Consider the following 16464-nt stretch of genomic DNA (forward strand, 5'->3'; position numbering starts at 1 on the left):
ATGATTTACACAAAACTACAGTGAGCTTCTCTAAAATTAAAATTAGACAAATAAATATTTGTCTAGTTAATTTTTATTAAAACAAATATACCCCACCAATTCACTATTGAAGTTGTCAAGACAAGAAGATGTTGTATGATGTCACATGTATACTGTCGCAGTCGAGTAAAAATAGCAACTGAAAAGCTGATGCTGTCAGCTTTATTGATGGAGGAGAGCGAGAGACAGTAAGGGAGAGAGCGAGAGAGAGAGAGAGCAAGGGAGAGAGAAAGAGAGCAAGAGAGAGAGCAAGAGCAAGGGAGAGAGAGAGAGCGAGAGAGAGAGAGCAAGGGAGAGAGGGAGAGAGAGAGAACTCTCTGGGTCTGACAATCACTTCTTCAGGGCGGTTCAATCTAGCAATAAAAAATTTAGCAGATAAGGCACGTAGAGCATATTATACAATGAGAAAATCACTGTATAGATTTCACCCTCCTATAAGGATATGGTTAAAAAGATTTGGCTGTGTGTACATTGTACTTCAGGGGAGGTAGAGAATGAGGAACATTTTCTCCTCTCCTGTTCCAAATATGAAGATATTAGAACAGCACTTTTCAAACATTTCAGAAAAAATAAAAACTTTCCAATATTTAGGGACTGATAAAAAAATGTGCATTCTCCTTGGAGAACATGTTGAAATGATAGAGCTTTGTGCACAATATATAATGTCTTGTCATCGTTTAAGGAATACAGCTACATCTACACTGTAATTTCTAAACCCATTTTCAACTTTGTCTACCAAACCCATGTACTCTGCTGAATGATTCTAGTTTGATTTATTAATTACTTATTTTAGGGGTTTATTTTATTTTTATGTATTTATTTATTTGTATCTTTTCATTTATCTCATGTATATTTGTTTATTACCTATACTGTGTTGTATTGTTGAATGCTTTGACAATATTGTTTCTTCCAACATTCACGCCAAAAAAGAAAATTGAATTGAATTGAACTGAGAGAGCAAGGGAGAGAGAGAGAGAGCAAGGGGGAGAGAGCGAGGGAGAGTGAGAGAGAGAGAGCAAGGGAGAGAGAGCGAGCGAGAGACAGAGAGAGAGAGAGCAAGGGAGAGAGACCAAGAGAGATCAAGGGAGAGAGAGAGCGAGAGAGAGCAAGGGAGAGAGAGCCAGAGCAAGGGAGAGAGAGGGCAAGTGAGAGAGAGCAAGGGAGAGAGAGAGCTAGCGAGAGAGCACAAGGGAGAGAGAGCAAGGGAGGGAGAGAGGGAGTTTGTATGTATGTATGTGCATGTATATGTGCATATATATATGTATATATGTATGTATATGCTGTATGTATTATGTGTACTATATATACAATCATATTATCCTGTTATAATTCTTTGTATCACATGTTCACATGTTCATTGTCATGCACTGGCAATACAAATGCAAATTTTGTCATGCCAATAAAGCATTACATTACATTATTACATTACAGGCATTTGGCAGACGCTCTTATCCAGAGCGACGTACAACAAAGTGTATAACCATAACCAGGAACACGTATGACGAAACCCCTAGAGAGAAGTACCGGTCCAAGTGCAGGGAACAACCGCATAGTTCAACTTTGACCCTGATGGTTAAACTGATTAACACTAGCACTTTGAATTTGAGAGAGCTGAACAGCTGCCAGAGTCAACTGCCCATTCACAGCACTGGCATTTAATAAGGGTTTTCTCAATGACCCTAGGAGGGCATAGGCCCCCCAAAATGATCAATATTATATCAGTATCACAATTCAATATGACGATGAGGTCCTGGGTTTTGTCGTCAGTCCAGGGTAAATGGAAATGGTCAAACAGAGGATGGTGTAGCATCCCTGTGTGTTCCTGTGCGCGCGTCTCTCCCTCGCTCTCTCTCTCAATTTTTTCAATTCAATTCAATTCAATAAGCTTTATTGGCATGGTAAGGGTACACTTACATTGCCAAAGCATTCACTCACATGACAAATATAACAGACAGGCAATAACAATTTAACTACAATAAACAGAAAAATATAAAATCCAGACAATCCACAGAAATAAAATTCTATATCGAGAACATAACACATACAAAGTGTCAATTAACTATAATAATGTTACTTTTCTGGTGTCAATGTTACTCCCTGTCCCTCAGTTTGTGGCAAGTGGCAATGTATTGTGCTGCCAAATCTACACATTCCCTTCTTTCTCCCAAAAGGAATGGCAGCTTCTCTGTCTCTGAGTGCATCTCAAATTGTGGGCAGATTTTTTTCATTTTTAGGAAGAACAGTGACCTTGTCTCTCTGTATTTCTCACATTTTGTGAGGAAATGAAGCTCTGTCTCCACCTCTTCAGTGTCGCAAAGTGAGCACAACCTGTCCTCTCTGGGCAGCCAGGTCTGCCGGTGTCTACCTGTCTCGATAGCCAGGTTGTGTTCACTGAGTCTATATCTTGTCAATATTTTCCTTGTTTTTGAATCTTTCACTGTGGTCAGGTAATCTGCCACAGTGTACTCTCTTTTTAGGGCCCGATAGCATTCTAATTTGCTTTGTGTTTTTGTTTGTGTGTCCCAATAGGTGATGTAATTTTCTTTATGTTTTGCTATAATTTGGTTGACTCTAATTGTTTGTATGTTGCTGTCTTGAGGCTGCTTTGTGTTAGTAGGGGTTAATGAACTAAGCTTCAAGACTAGCTGGCTGAGGGACTCTTCTTTGGGCTCATCTCTTGGTATTTCAGGGCCTTGTAATGATAAGAGTGGGGGTCGCTGTTTTGAGGTGAATCCAAAATTTAACTGCCCTTTTTGGATGTTAATTAATAGTGGGTATTGGCCTAATTCTGCCCTGCATGCATTGTTTGGTGCTTTCCTCTGGACATGGAGGATGTTTTTACAGAGTTCTGCATGCAGGGTTTCTATGGGGTGTTTGTCCCATTTTGTAAAATCTTGCTCTGTGAGCGGACCCCACACTTCGCTGCCATATAATGCAATTGGTTGAATCACTGATTGGAATATTTTAAGCCAAATTTTGACAGGCAGTATAATTTGAGTATTTTCTTTATGGCATAGAATGCCCTGCGTGCTTTCTCCTTCAGTTCATTTACCGCCAAGTTAAAGCTTCCTGTTGAGCTTATTTTTAAACCTAAATAACTGTAATTGTTACTGTGTTCAATTGTTTTATTTCCTAATTTGAATCTGTATTTGTTTCCCTGAAATCTGGATCTTCTTTGAAAGATCATAATTTTGGTTTTAGTCATATTCACTGTCAGGGCCCAGGCTTGACAGTGTTTCTCTACTAGAGCCAGGCTCTGCTGCAGTCCATGTTCTGTGGGCGATAGCAGAACCAGGTCATCTGCATAGAGAAGGAATTTGATTTCTTTATCATCAAGGGTGAGTCCAGGTGCTGCAGATTGTTCCAGCGCTTTGGCCAGTTCATTGATATAAATGTTGAACAGAGTGGGACTCAAGCTGCAGCCCTGCCTCACTCCCGCCCCTGGGAGAAGAATTCTGTTCTTTTGTTTCCAATTTTGACTCCGCATTTGTTTTTGGTGTACATTGATTTGATTATATCATATACTTTACCCCCTACACCACTTTGGATAAGTGTGTAGAACAAACCATTGTGCCAAATTGAATCAAATGCCTTCTTGAAATCTATGAAACAGGCAAAAATTTTGTTTTTATTTTGGTTGACATGTTTTTCTACTAATGTGTGTAGGGTGTAAATATGATCAGTTGTACGGTGTTTAGGTAGAAATCCAATTTGACTTTTACTCAAGACATTGTGCTCAATAAGGAAGTCTATGAGTCTTGTGTTTATTATACTACACAGAACCTTCCCCAGATTACTGTTCACACAAATGCCTCGGTAGTTGTTGGGTCTAATTTGTCTCCACTTTTAAATATAGGGGTAATTAATCCTTGATTCCAGATTTCAGGAAATAACCCACACTCAGAACCAAATTAAATAGCTTTAAAATTGCATTTTGTAATTTTTGGTTGCTGTATTTTAGCATTTCATTTAAAATTCCATCTGGTCCGCTGGCTTTTCCAGATTGGAGCACGTGAAGTTTGTCAGTCAATTCCTGCTCAGTGATTGGGGTGTCTAATGGATTCTGATTGTCTTTTATGCTTAACTCAAGTCTGTTTAGTTTTTCACAGATCTTTTTCTGTTCCAGGTGATTTTGATGTGGTATGTTTTTATAGAGGTTTTCAAAATGATCTTTCCATATTTTACCATTTTGGATGGCCAATTCCTCTTGTTTTGTTTGATTTAGTTTTTCCAGTTTTCCCAAAATTTGTTGGAATTGATTGACTCCTCAATTATTGTAAGTTGTGCCTGTTTGTGCTGTTCTTTTTGGTTCTGAGGGTGTGTTTATAGTGTTTTAATGTCTCAAAGTAAGCAAGGCGTAAATCTGGGTTTTGTTGATCTCTGTGTTTCTGATTTGATAATTGTCTAAGTTTTTCCTTATTTCTTTGCAGTCTTTGTCAAACCATGTTTCTGCTTTGATCTTTTTAGGGCATTATGCTTTTTCTTTAAATTTGATATTAAAGCTGCCTTTTTAAATATGTTGTTTACATTTTTGACTGCCATTTTAATCCTTCTTTACTTTGGGGGTATGTAGTGACCAGAAAGGTATCTAATAGTGTCTGGATTTCTTGATTATTGATTGCTTTCTGGTATTCCTCCTTGCTGTTTGTCTCCCATCTGTATGATTGGTTGATGTTGTACAGCTTACTGGGAGGGTTGTGGGTGCTGGTGTTAGGTTCTGTCCTTTTGAGATAGACTGTGATTTGGCTGTGGTCGGACAGAGGGGTTAGTGGCTTGACGGTAAATGCTCTGAGAGAGAATGGATCTAGGTCTGTGACCATATAGTCTACTGTACTGTTACCAAGAGGTGAGCTGCAGGTGTATCTTCCCAAAGAGTCGCCTCGTATCCTACCATTGACAATATATAGACTCAGGTCGTGACAGAACTGCAGTAGCTGTCTTCCATTTTATTTATGTGGTGGTCGGAGTTATTTCTGGGTAGGTTTGTTACATTTTTAGGAGATTTTGTCCAAATATGTGCTTGTTCCCGTCTTCATTGATGTAGTCAGGCTGTGTGCCTGTTCGGGCATTTAGGTCTCCACAGATCAGCACATTTCCCTGGGCCTGGAAATGGCTGATTTCACTGTGGAGGTTGGGGAACATGTCCTCCTTGTAATAAGGGGATTCAGAGGGTGGGACATAGATTGCGCATAAATATAGATCATTTTTGGATGCAATTAATTTTTGCTTATTTTAAACCAAATATGTGATTCCATTTTTTTATTGCTGTGATGTCATTTTTGAACTCTGATTTGAACCAAATTAGTATACCACCAGAATCTCTTCCACGCTTAGTTAGGGGCATTTTAATTGATGGGACAATTGTTTCTTGGTATTCTGGGGGACAGTGAGTAACGGTATCGGCTCTACACCAAGATTCCTGAAGGATTATCATGTCGATGTTTTTTATCCTCTCTTGGAATTCCAGGGTTGAACTTTTTAAGCCAAAAACAGAGGAGTTCAGGCCCTGGATATTCCACATGCTAATGGAAAATGATGTCTGCATTTATTTTACTTATGGAACTTATTTGTTTTAAAACAGGCAAACATTGTTGGAATATATGAATTATTTATATAATTATTGATACGGTACTAATATTTATACAAAATTAATCTACTTAAAATGTTTTTGTTTTTTTTTTTTTTTTTTTTTTTTTACATGTGATTTTAACAATTACAAAGAAAATTGGTACATTACATAAATAATTTTTTTTTTTTTTTTTTTTAGCTCATCAGCCTAGTGCAGATGAGACTTAGGAGATTTCTTATCTCACCCAGGTCCTCTGTGTTCCCTGGGGCCCTGAGTGCCGCTGCGTAGCTGGGGTGCCGCTGCTGTGCTGGGCCGGGGGGAGGCTGTGTTAGCCCAGGTCTGGTCTGACCTGATTTCTGCTGCCAGGGTATTGGGTGCGGTGGGTAGGCTCCTGGCGATCCTGGTTGGCTGGGCTGATGTTGCTGATGCTGTGGGTGCGGTGGGTAGGCTCCAGATGTTTCTGGTTGGCTGGGCTGGTGTTGCTGATGTTGTGGGTGGGATGGGTAGGCTCCAGACGTCCCTGGTTGGCTGGGCTGGTGTTGCTGATGTTGTGGGTGGGATGGGTAGGCTCCAGACGTCCCTGGTTGGCTGGGCTGGTGTTGCTGATCCTGTAGGTGGGGTTTCCGAGCTGCAGCAGGCCTTGGAATGATACGCTGGCCTCTGGGCGGTCCGGCGATGTGGGGTCCAGGGGAATGAATGCTGGGCGGCCTCCTGTTGTTCCGGGGGGTGTTAATAGAGGGTCTGCCCAAAGCTGTGTCCTTTAGCGTTTTGGCAAAGATGGGAACTGCCTGTTTGTGCAGGTGAACATGGTCGTGGAGGTCGTAGGTTCCGAGGGTAGAGTGGTGTGCCAGGTGTACGTTGGCCATAAGAGCACAACCTCGTGAAATTTCAGCGTTCACCTTGTGGACTGTGAGGGGATGGAAATCTCTCCGGGGCAGGAGGGTGGAAATTATAATTTTACTGTTTGGGAAGGCCTCTGTTGCCCTCTCTGCCACTCTCCTGATGGATCCAGCCACCCTCTCCTGCTGTGCTCTCAAGTCATTGGTCCCTGTGTGAATTATAATGTGGCTGGGGCTGCCGAGCTGTGATGGGGAAAGTATCTTTAGGGCCTCTCTTGTTGTGGGGCACCAGATTTTTGAAACAGCTCTGCCAGGGAATAACTGCTCCTCATTTATGAATTTCCCATTTGAGTCAATTAATATAGCAATCTCCGTGCTGGTTGGAGTTGCTTTGGTTGTGCCCTGGTTGCTCTGTGTTGCTGGGGTTTGTGCAGCTGTGACTGTATCCTGAGCGGTGTGTGGGTCAGGGGAGGTAGGTGCAGTGCTAGCTGGTGTACGCGTGCTTGTGTTGGTGGCTGTCTCTGCGTTTACCTGGGACTCTGCTGGTGGGGGGAGTTGGTTGTGGATGGGGGACTCTCAGTCTGGGCCTCTTTGCTCTCCATGTGAACTGTGTTGGATATGGTAACGGAGTGCAGCTGCTCCTCCAGGCTTTGTACAGTCCTGTCACTGTGCTGCAGCTCCTCCCTCACTGTGGACAGCTCCCTCTCTACAGTCTCTCTGTCCTCCTGCAGCGCCCTCACCTCCTCTTTCAGCTCCCTCACCTCTCTCTGTGTCTCTGTCAGCTCCCTGCTCATCTGGCTGAACTGCTCTTTAAGGAGCTCTGTGTCCTTGCTGGCAGTGAGGTGGGTCAGCACCAGCTCCTTCAGCTCCACTAGCTCCACCTCCTGCAGGGAAAGGCTCTCCCTCATCTGGGCCATGGTGCTGTGGAGGCTGCACTGGGCTGGGTTCTCTGGGTCGGGCTCATCCTCCGCACGGGCAGGGAGGGTTGGACTGGGCTTCTGGGGCTGGGGCCAAATTTGGTTTTTATGGAGTGTTTGGGTGATTTGGTGTGGGTCAGGCGTCTCTGTTTGGCTGTATCTGTGTGTGCTCTCTTTGCTATGGTCTTAAAGTCATTTGCAAATGAGCAGAGAGCCTTTTCGCTGCCCTGAATCAGAATGGTTCCATTGTGATATATATTTATTGCTAATTTAGGATTTTGTGGGTCTTTTTCCTCATCTTCAAAAGTCAGAATTTGCCTTCCCTTGCAAATGCCTCTCAGCAAAGTGAATTTAAAGAACTGCTTAAAAGCATGATGCCAGATGTCTGTGTGCTGTGTATAAAACAGCAGGTTTGAGATGACACTCCTGTCTTCATATTGTACGTGATCTGCAGCCAGTTTCTCAGGGCAGCTTCTCAGTACTTTGTCTTTGTACTTCTTTCTGGCCTGTTTAGTGGTCAGTGTCTCTGGGTAGATAATTTCAAATGGATGGGGGAGGGGCTCTGCTGCTGCTGCTGCAGCCATTCTGAGGAACTGTTACAATGTAACAATTTTAAACGGCCACTGGTAGCCCAACTGTCACTTTTTGGAGGCTAGTTGTCAGCACTATATTATTAGCTGCTAACAATGGCTAATGGCTAGTTTTTTAAATTTTTATTAGTTTTCTTTATCTTCTTTTCCAATAAATATATTAAATTGCACTTTTTCAAAGTATTTGATTTGAGGGCTTACCCAGGTCTTATGTCCTCTTTTCTTTTCCTTTTATACTCTTATTCTTTTCTTTCTGGTTTTTTTTTTTTTTAGCTTTTAGCTTCTCTTAGCTTCCTTTAGCTGTCTGGTCAGTAAAAGTTGTTTTCCTATAATTTTGTCTCAATTTGTCATTATATTTTATTTTGGATTTGTTCTTTACTAGTTTTTAACCAATTATACCGTATATTCCAACTGTTTATCTGATTTAAAACAAACAAATTATTTAGAGGTTCAGGAGCTCATTGTAAGCATGACCTCTCTCTTGCTGATCTCCAAGTGTCTCTCTCCCTCTCTCTCTTTTTCCCCCTCTTTCCCGAAACCGCAGCCAGGCCATTCGCCATTCCTACTGCCCATCATAATCATCCTGCTGGTCCCTGCCTACCTTCCACCAATCCAAAGAGGAAGCCTGTCACCATCTGCACTGCTGTCACTTTTTACCATGATTAAGTAAACACTTTTTCACTGTACCTTTTTGTGAATTGTTATTCTTGTCACGCTGCTCTCGGAATTGACCGTTCTGTCCCTTCCACGGACGCACCCCATTTACCACACCCCTAGACAGCCGGGTTGTAACCGATGGGAAATAAGCCCCCTCTAGCACGGCCCCAGTTACTCTATGTGATCTACAGTTGATAAGATAAGCATAAAAAAATGACACATAGGCAAGTGTGAGTGAAAGGCAAAGCAGTTAAAATGACTTTGCAGATGTGAGGCTCTTTGGTGGAGTACCCAGCTGAAGCAGTATCCCCGGCCAGCAGTCTCACAGGGTGCTGTATGACTGGCAGAACCAGCTCCCAGGGAGGGTGGGTCCAGGTCAGCTGGGTCACAACACTGACCCCTTATAAAGGAGTGCTTTCAGTCACCATGCACCAGCTGTACTAGTACTAGTCCTCCTGAGTAGTCCTCCAGCTGTTTATCTAAGCTACAGTGTGAAAATAATATATAGACCTGCGTGGCAGGGTGGGCTGTCCCAAATTCAGGACAGGAGTAGAATCCTAATTCCAAATTGAGAGACAAGAAACATGTGGGAGTAAAGAGGTCTAAAAATGTTGCTACACTATACATAAACACAGAGGCAGAGACAGAAATCACCAGTAAGAAACCATTAAGCAATTCATTTATTTTAAAAAGATGTTACATCATACAGTAGTCAAAAAACAGTACCTTAGAGAAATACAGGTGAAAAGGAATAACCTTACATTCAGCAACAACCTTTGAAGGTTAATTTTACCCAAATCCTGTATATGTGGGTGTGGAAAATAAATCATTAAGCTATCTCATACAACCTTTCCAGATGCCATATCAGTAAGGTTCTAGTTTGATAAAGAAACATTTTAACATGAAACTTAACCCAAAACAAAAGATACAGATTTGATTGGGGTGTTCTCTTTCCCTTTGCTGCAGCTAATTCAGTGAAAGCAGTTCAGGACCATGACCCCTCCCAATTGCATAGACTTCTGGGGCAAAATAGCCCCTGTGCACCACTCAGCTGGGTGGTCACTGCTGCCACTGCCTTGGTACTGACATGAATGGCTCTCAACAGTAAATGCAATCCTTACTGAAAATGATTGGTATGAATCTGAGCATGTCCATTTTTGATATTCACATTTTATTTGACTTTCCTGTGACACAGATCAGCAAAATGGCAACAAGACATTCAACGGTCAAACGACACTTGCAATGAATATACCAGGCTTTTGGCTTTCCAAATTCTGTAAATAGCAGGCAGTGAAATTAAATAGGAGAACTAAAACAAACCAAAAAATACAAACATTACAAAGCACAAAAACAAATTGATAAAAAAGAAAAAATATCTTCAAGTTTTCCTACAGATGAAAACCAAAAAAACAGAAATAATCCATAATACTTTATCTGATAGCATCAATCAAGCTTTGGTTTAACAGGAAGCCAAAAACAGACATCAGTCTGTACCGTCTGCTTGCTCCACTGAGTACCGGCTCCGGAAGAAACCACACTGGAAAAGCAAACAGCAGAACACAACAATGTGGCCCAATAGTCACAGATTCAATCCACCTGAGCTTAAATGCTGAGAGTCGGGGAAAAAAGAAGCTTACCTTTATCAAGATGGCGATGATTATGGCTAGGAGCAGGAAGCCGCCGATAGAGCCTCCTATGAGCGCAGCAGTTGACCTCACTGTTTCAGGCTTAGTGATCGGTACCTGGACCTGAGAATGAGAGGCCTACAGGTGAGCCAGAACCACAGAATGTGGACCTGAGAATGAGAGGCATACAGGTGAGCCAGAACCACAGAATGTGGACCTGAGAATGAGAGGCATACAGGTGAGCCAGAACCACAGAATGTGGACCTGAGAATGAGAGGCATACAGATGAGCCAGAACCACAGCATGTGGACCCAGATAGAGAGCCATACAGATAAGCCAGTACCACAGCATGTGGACCCAGATAGAGAGGCATAAAGATGAGCCAGAACCACAGTATGTGGACCCAGATAGAGAGGCATACAGATGAGCCAGAACCACAGAATGTGGACCCAGATAGAGAGGCATACAGATAAGCCAGAACCACAGAATGTGGACCCAGATAGAGAGGCCTACAGATAAGCCAGAACCACAAAATGTGGACCCAGATAGAGAGGCCTACAGATAAGCCAGAACCACAGCATGTGGACCCAGATAGAGAGGCATAAAGATAAGAACATGAGAACGAATGATGAGACAATTCATATCCAGGCTAGGGCTAAGAGCATGCCCCATAGTATCAACTTAATTGTGATTGGCATTCTGAATGACAACAATGTAAAATTAAAGCTGCAAGCGGCGTTGGGAGGGGTCCCAGCATTGGCACTATTGCGCCCCCTATGGAGCGATTTTAAAATGGTTCTGTCCTCATGATCATATACCTTAACCCAACATATCTACTGAATATCATGATGATTGTATAAAATATTGATGACTTACAGCCAATTTTGTGCTAAGAGACGCTGTCGAATAACTTAGTTGCGTTGCCATGGATGTGCCGTAAAGGCCTTTACTATGTAACCCTTAGATGGCACGTCGTAACACTTGTCTTAACTACTGCTTGTATTTTCCATAGACTGCACTCTGTTGCCGTTCTCGTTGTGTTAGTGTTAATCAGTTTAACTTTCAGGGTCCAAGTTGAACAATGCGGTTGTTCCCTGCACTTGGACCAGTACTTCTCTCTAGGGTTTTTGTCATACTTGTTCCTGGTTATGGTTATACACTTTGTTGTACGTCACTCTGGATAAGAGCATCTGCCAAATGCCTGTAATGTAATGTAATGTAGATGGCCTGGCGTGTATGTAGAACTGCAGTGCTTCTGTGCCGTAACTAAAACAGGCGTCAGACTAGTGTTGTCACTATACAAAAAATTTGACTTTGATACTGATACCAGGTTTAGTATCAGGATACTCGATACTGAAACGATACTTGAAACTTAAACGATACTGATTCGATACTTGGTACCTAACGATACTGAAATTACCTTAATAAATCAGAAACATAATGTCCACAAGGGTTGACCTCATTTTCGAATTCACAGTTTATTAACAACCTGGTTTATTAACAACCTTTAAGTTGAAGCCTCTTCAACATATTAATAAGCATAGGCCTATAGTGTTACAACACTAATAGAAAAGTATATTAAATATATTAAAAAAATTAAACAATTGTGAACTAAATAATCTTTAAACAGGACTTTCACTTTTAAATAGATCTAAAAACAGCATATTTTAACAGCAATATAGCATCTTCCTATAATAAAATATTTCCAAATTAGAACACCTATCGCTACTGAAGTGAACTGAGTCAAAGCTTGTGCTGTATCAACGAGAGGAAATGCACAAGCGCACGTCACCTGACTTGGCTACCTTAGTTGCTACTTCCATCTAGCGAAGATTCTGACAAATTATACCTTTCATCCTCTCAATCAATAATGCGGGAGACACATTTCCCTGGCTTTTACATTTGGCCTAAAAGTACCAAACGTCGGAAAATTCTAATACCAAACCGTTTTTTTTTTTTAAGTACTGAAAAGGTACTGAAGTTTCGTTATACAGAGCGCCTCAGAGACAGATAGAATAATAATACATATTTCAAATAATAAATACGGCATTGAAAAAAACGAAACAAAAAACTTGCCATCCCTGCTACCTGCCTGCTGCCTGCAGAGTACCGTATTATTAATTTCTATATTGGCAGACTAGGCCTACAGCATAAATTGCGTCTTTTGTTTATATTCAAAATTAGTAATTGCAGCGAGAAACTGCAGCTGTAGACACAAGAAAGTTTGTTAAATTATGGAACGAACCGAAATATTTTCAGCAGTAATACTCACATAGCAATGATGAAATTTCATCTGTGTACAGTAGACAGAGACAGAGATAGTAAATCAAGTCCTACCCGCTTCTGTTTTGTTCCAGAAAAGCGTCAGATAGGTCTATCAGCAAAGATATGGCTTAGCTATGCCCAGAAGACTTCAATAATAATAGTATTTTCCAAGAAATTATGAAAAATTGTTGACAACATTTCGTTAGGTACAGCGTCTTTTAGCTATTACAAACCCAGAGCGAATGCATAAGTGAATGCGATGATAAGAATTGTTTCGGTTTACGATGACCGATAAAATGCGATTCCAAAAGCAAAATCAGACATGTGATACATAATTAGAAAGTTTATACTCTCACCTACTGAATAAATGAATTGTCAATCAAGCCAGGCTGTACTAAAAAAGGGCGACAACACTGTAAACAACAGGTGTAGTATTACGCACAGCTATTTTTGAAGGTACCCAGGCATCACAGATGCATGTATATTTCACAAACGGATTGTCCAAGACAATATATGACCACTCAGTCTCAAAAGGGACATCTCTACGCGTAAAACCAACGGTAAGGTTGTATATTTATTCAATATTTATTCCCAGATATTGACTGTAGAATGACATGGTATCATTTTTAAAAACGTTGTCTTGTTTATTTTGTTACTCAGTGAGCAGCATTTTCACTGCCGTATTGGCATTTCTTAGGGCTACTGTCGGGTTTATCTTGTTGCTATGACGGAATACGATTTTTTGAGTGGTGAAAGAATATTTTTATGAATGCCCAGATAGATAATATTGTCCATTATGAAGTTCAGACCCTCCTCTCACTTTTAAAAACTAGACCCAACGGTGTCGGATTACTTAGTTGCGTCGCCGTGGATGTCTTCTAGCCGCTTGCCGTAAAGTTTACTAGATGTCATAACACTCTAGATGTGGAGCTACAGCTCTTCCGCACTTCCGCAACAATATGTCGGACATAGGTCCCAATAGCAAAGTTGTAGAGCACATTCAGATTCATCGGTCGATGAAGTTTTGTGTTGATCTGACATGGTGTAGGAGTTATGGCCTTTTAAACATAACCCATTATTATTGCACCACCATCTGGCCGACACAGGTGATTTGTAATGCCTGAGTAGTGGGGGGCCATAGGAACCCACCTACCAAATTGGGTTGGTCTAGAACTTATGGTTGCTGAGCCTCAGACACTTTTAGCAGAGAAAGCTTCCACGCCTCAACTAAACAGTCAAAATGGCGGGCAAACAATATGGCGGACATAGGTGGTCCCAACAGCGAAGTTGTAGAGCATGTTCAAATGCATAGGTCGATGAAGTTTTATGTTGATCTGACTTATGGTGTGGGAGTTATGGCCTTTTACGCATGACCCTTTCATATAGCGCCACCATCTGGCCGACATAAGTGATCTGTAGTGCCTGAGCAGTGGGGGGCCATAGGAACCCACCTAACAAATTTGGTTGCTCTAGGACTTATGGTTGCTGAGCCTCAGACACTTTTAGTGGAGAAAAAATAAAAAAAATAAAAATAATAATAATAATAATTATTATTATAATAATAATTATAATAATAATAATAATCCTAAGAGATATAATAGGGTTCCACCAGCTTCGCTGCTTGGACCCCTAATAATCCTAACAGATACAACAGGCTTCCACCAACTTCGCTGCTTGAACCCCTAATAATAATCCTAACAGATACAATAGGGTTCCACCAGCTTCGCTGCTTGGACCCCTAATAATAATCCTAACAGATACAATAGGGTTCCACCAGCTTCGCTGCTTGGACCCCTAATAATAATCCTAACAGATACAATAGGGTTCCACTAGCTTCGCTGCTTGGACACCTAAATATGGGATGAAAAGATGTTAAAAAAAGGCTAAATATTTCATATGGAACAGCATACCAGTTCACTGGGGCTGCCTTTCTCTATGAGCTCATACTGATCTCTGTCAAATTCCAGCGTTGCTTTAGCCATGACCATCTCTGAGCTGCCCTGTGATAAGAGCACAATAAGAGCATTTAAATGAGCAGAATGGTATATATAAACATACTACTGCATACTATCACAATATCAATTGGCTTGAATGTACATTTTAAAAATCTAAATGCACAAATAAAGTTATTCACATTAGTACTACCTTACAAAACTGGTCATAGTGTACTATCACATGGTACTGTGCCAGTTTTAACAAGGACCCAGTTTCAATCTAACCACAGTGCCCTTTGTCCTTAAATCTGAATGACATTTTAAAAAATAGTGACTGTTGCAGTTATTTTCATACAAATTTTCTGACTGCATACATTTACATGCAAATAGGCAATAGGTCACAACCAATCCATTTTAAACCCTTCCTTTTAATTGAGTCTAATATAATGTTGGAAAACATGCAGCCCTCTTGCCTCAACATGTTTGACGAAGGCCTCAGCTTTGATAACAATCATGTCCTGCAACTCTCCCACTGCACAGCGGATGCAATAAGAGTCCTGAGGATAAAACGGAGAAGTTATGTGAACAAATAACAGCCGATCCCAATTTCCATCAATGGACAGCAGACGTGAGAGACTGGTTTTCAGAGGCAAAGTGGTACTTACCTGTGCTGTTTTCAAACGCCCTTGGGTGAAATTACATTTTCCCTGAAAAATATTTAAAAGTAAGTTACAAGCAGAACTTGGCAAAAAAGAAGTCATAATAATTGTATAAACTTTGTTACCTTTGATATTTCTGTGATTTCCAGCTCAGTACTCCCTGCTTGCAGATGTATGCGTATGTTTACAAACAGTGTGGCATTGTATTTGTTCTCACCATATATCTGAAAATGAACAACAGAGTATTAAGTATGTTAACAATGAATTTGTGTGCTTCCACTTGTTGGGTGTAGAAATGTATATTGTTGGTCCCAGTCTGGTTTATTTTTGGTTGTGAGAGCTACCATGCTGTATTTTGGGTTGTGAGAGGTACCATGCTGTATTTTGGGTTGTGAGAGGTACCATGCTGTATTTTGGGCTGTGAGAGGTACCATGCTGTATTTTGGGTTGTGAGAGGTACCATGCTGTATTTTGGGCTGTGAGAGGTACCATGCTGTATTTTGGGTTGTGAGAGGTACCATGCTGTATTTTGGGCTGTGAGAGGTACCATGCTGTATTTTGGGTTGTGAGAGGTACCATGCTGTATTTTGGTTGTGAGAGGTACCATGCTGTATTTTGGGCTGTGAGAGGTACCATGCTGTATTTTGGGCTGTGAGAGGTACCATGCTGTATTTTGGGCTGTGAGAGGTACCATGCTGTATTTTGGGTTGTGAGAGGTATCATGCTGTATTTTGGGTTGTGAGAGGTATCATGCTGTATTTTGGGTTGTGAGAGGTACCATGCTGTATTTTGGGCTGTGAGAGGTACCATGCTGTATTTTGGGCTGTGAGAGGTACCATGCTGTATTTTGGGCTGTGAGAGGTACCATGCTGTATTTTGGGTTGTGAGAGGTATCATGCTGTGTTTTGGGTTGTGAGAGGTACCATGCTGTATTTTTGGTTGTGAGAGGTAACATGCTGTATTTTGGGCTGTGAGAGGTATCATGCTGTATTTTGGGCTGTGAGAGGTACCATACTGTGTTTTGGGTTGTGAGAGATACCATGCTGTATTTTTGGTTGTGAGAGGTAACATGCTGTATTTTGGGCTGTGAGAGGTATCATGCTGTATTTTGGGCTGTGAGAGGTACCATGCTGTATTTTGGGCTGTGAGAGGTACCATGCTGTATTTTGGACTGTGAGAGGTACCATGCTGTATTTTGGGTTGTGAGAGGTACCATGCTGTATTTTGGTTGTGAGAGGTACCATGCTGTATTTTGGGTTGTGAGAGGTACCATGCTGTATTTTGGGTTGTGAGAGGTACCATGCTGTATTTTGGGTTGTGAGAGGTACCATGCTGTATTTTGGGTTGTGAGAGGTACCATGCTGTATTTT

The 16464-nt window shown here is 41.4% G+C and overlaps 1 protein-coding gene across 1 annotated transcript in view; it reads right to left on the minus strand.

Annotated features, from left to right (window-relative positions):
• Positions 1-9273: 9273 nt before the first annotated feature.
• The window catches only part of LOC135235926 (integrin alpha-E-like), a 33193-nt gene continuing 26002 nt past the window's right edge, over positions 9274-16464 (minus strand). The window contains exons 27-32 of the mRNA XM_064301986.1: positions 15220-15318; positions 15101-15142; positions 14909-14992; positions 14412-14501; positions 10249-10359; positions 9274-10148 (exon numbers count right to left, since the gene is read on the minus strand). Of these exons, the coding sequence (XP_064158056.1) occupies positions 10095-10148; positions 10249-10359; positions 14412-14501; positions 14909-14992; positions 15101-15142; positions 15220-15318 (480 nt within the window). The 3' untranslated portion in view covers positions 9274-10094. The remainder of the gene's footprint in view (positions 10149-10248; positions 10360-14411; positions 14502-14908; positions 14993-15100; positions 15143-15219; positions 15319-16464) is intronic.

This window comes from Anguilla rostrata, chromosome 12 (assembly GCF_018555375.3).
Source record: "Anguilla rostrata isolate EN2019 chromosome 12, ASM1855537v3, whole genome shotgun sequence".
Classification (NCBI taxonomy): domain Eukaryota; kingdom Metazoa; phylum Chordata; class Actinopteri; order Anguilliformes; family Anguillidae; genus Anguilla; species Anguilla rostrata.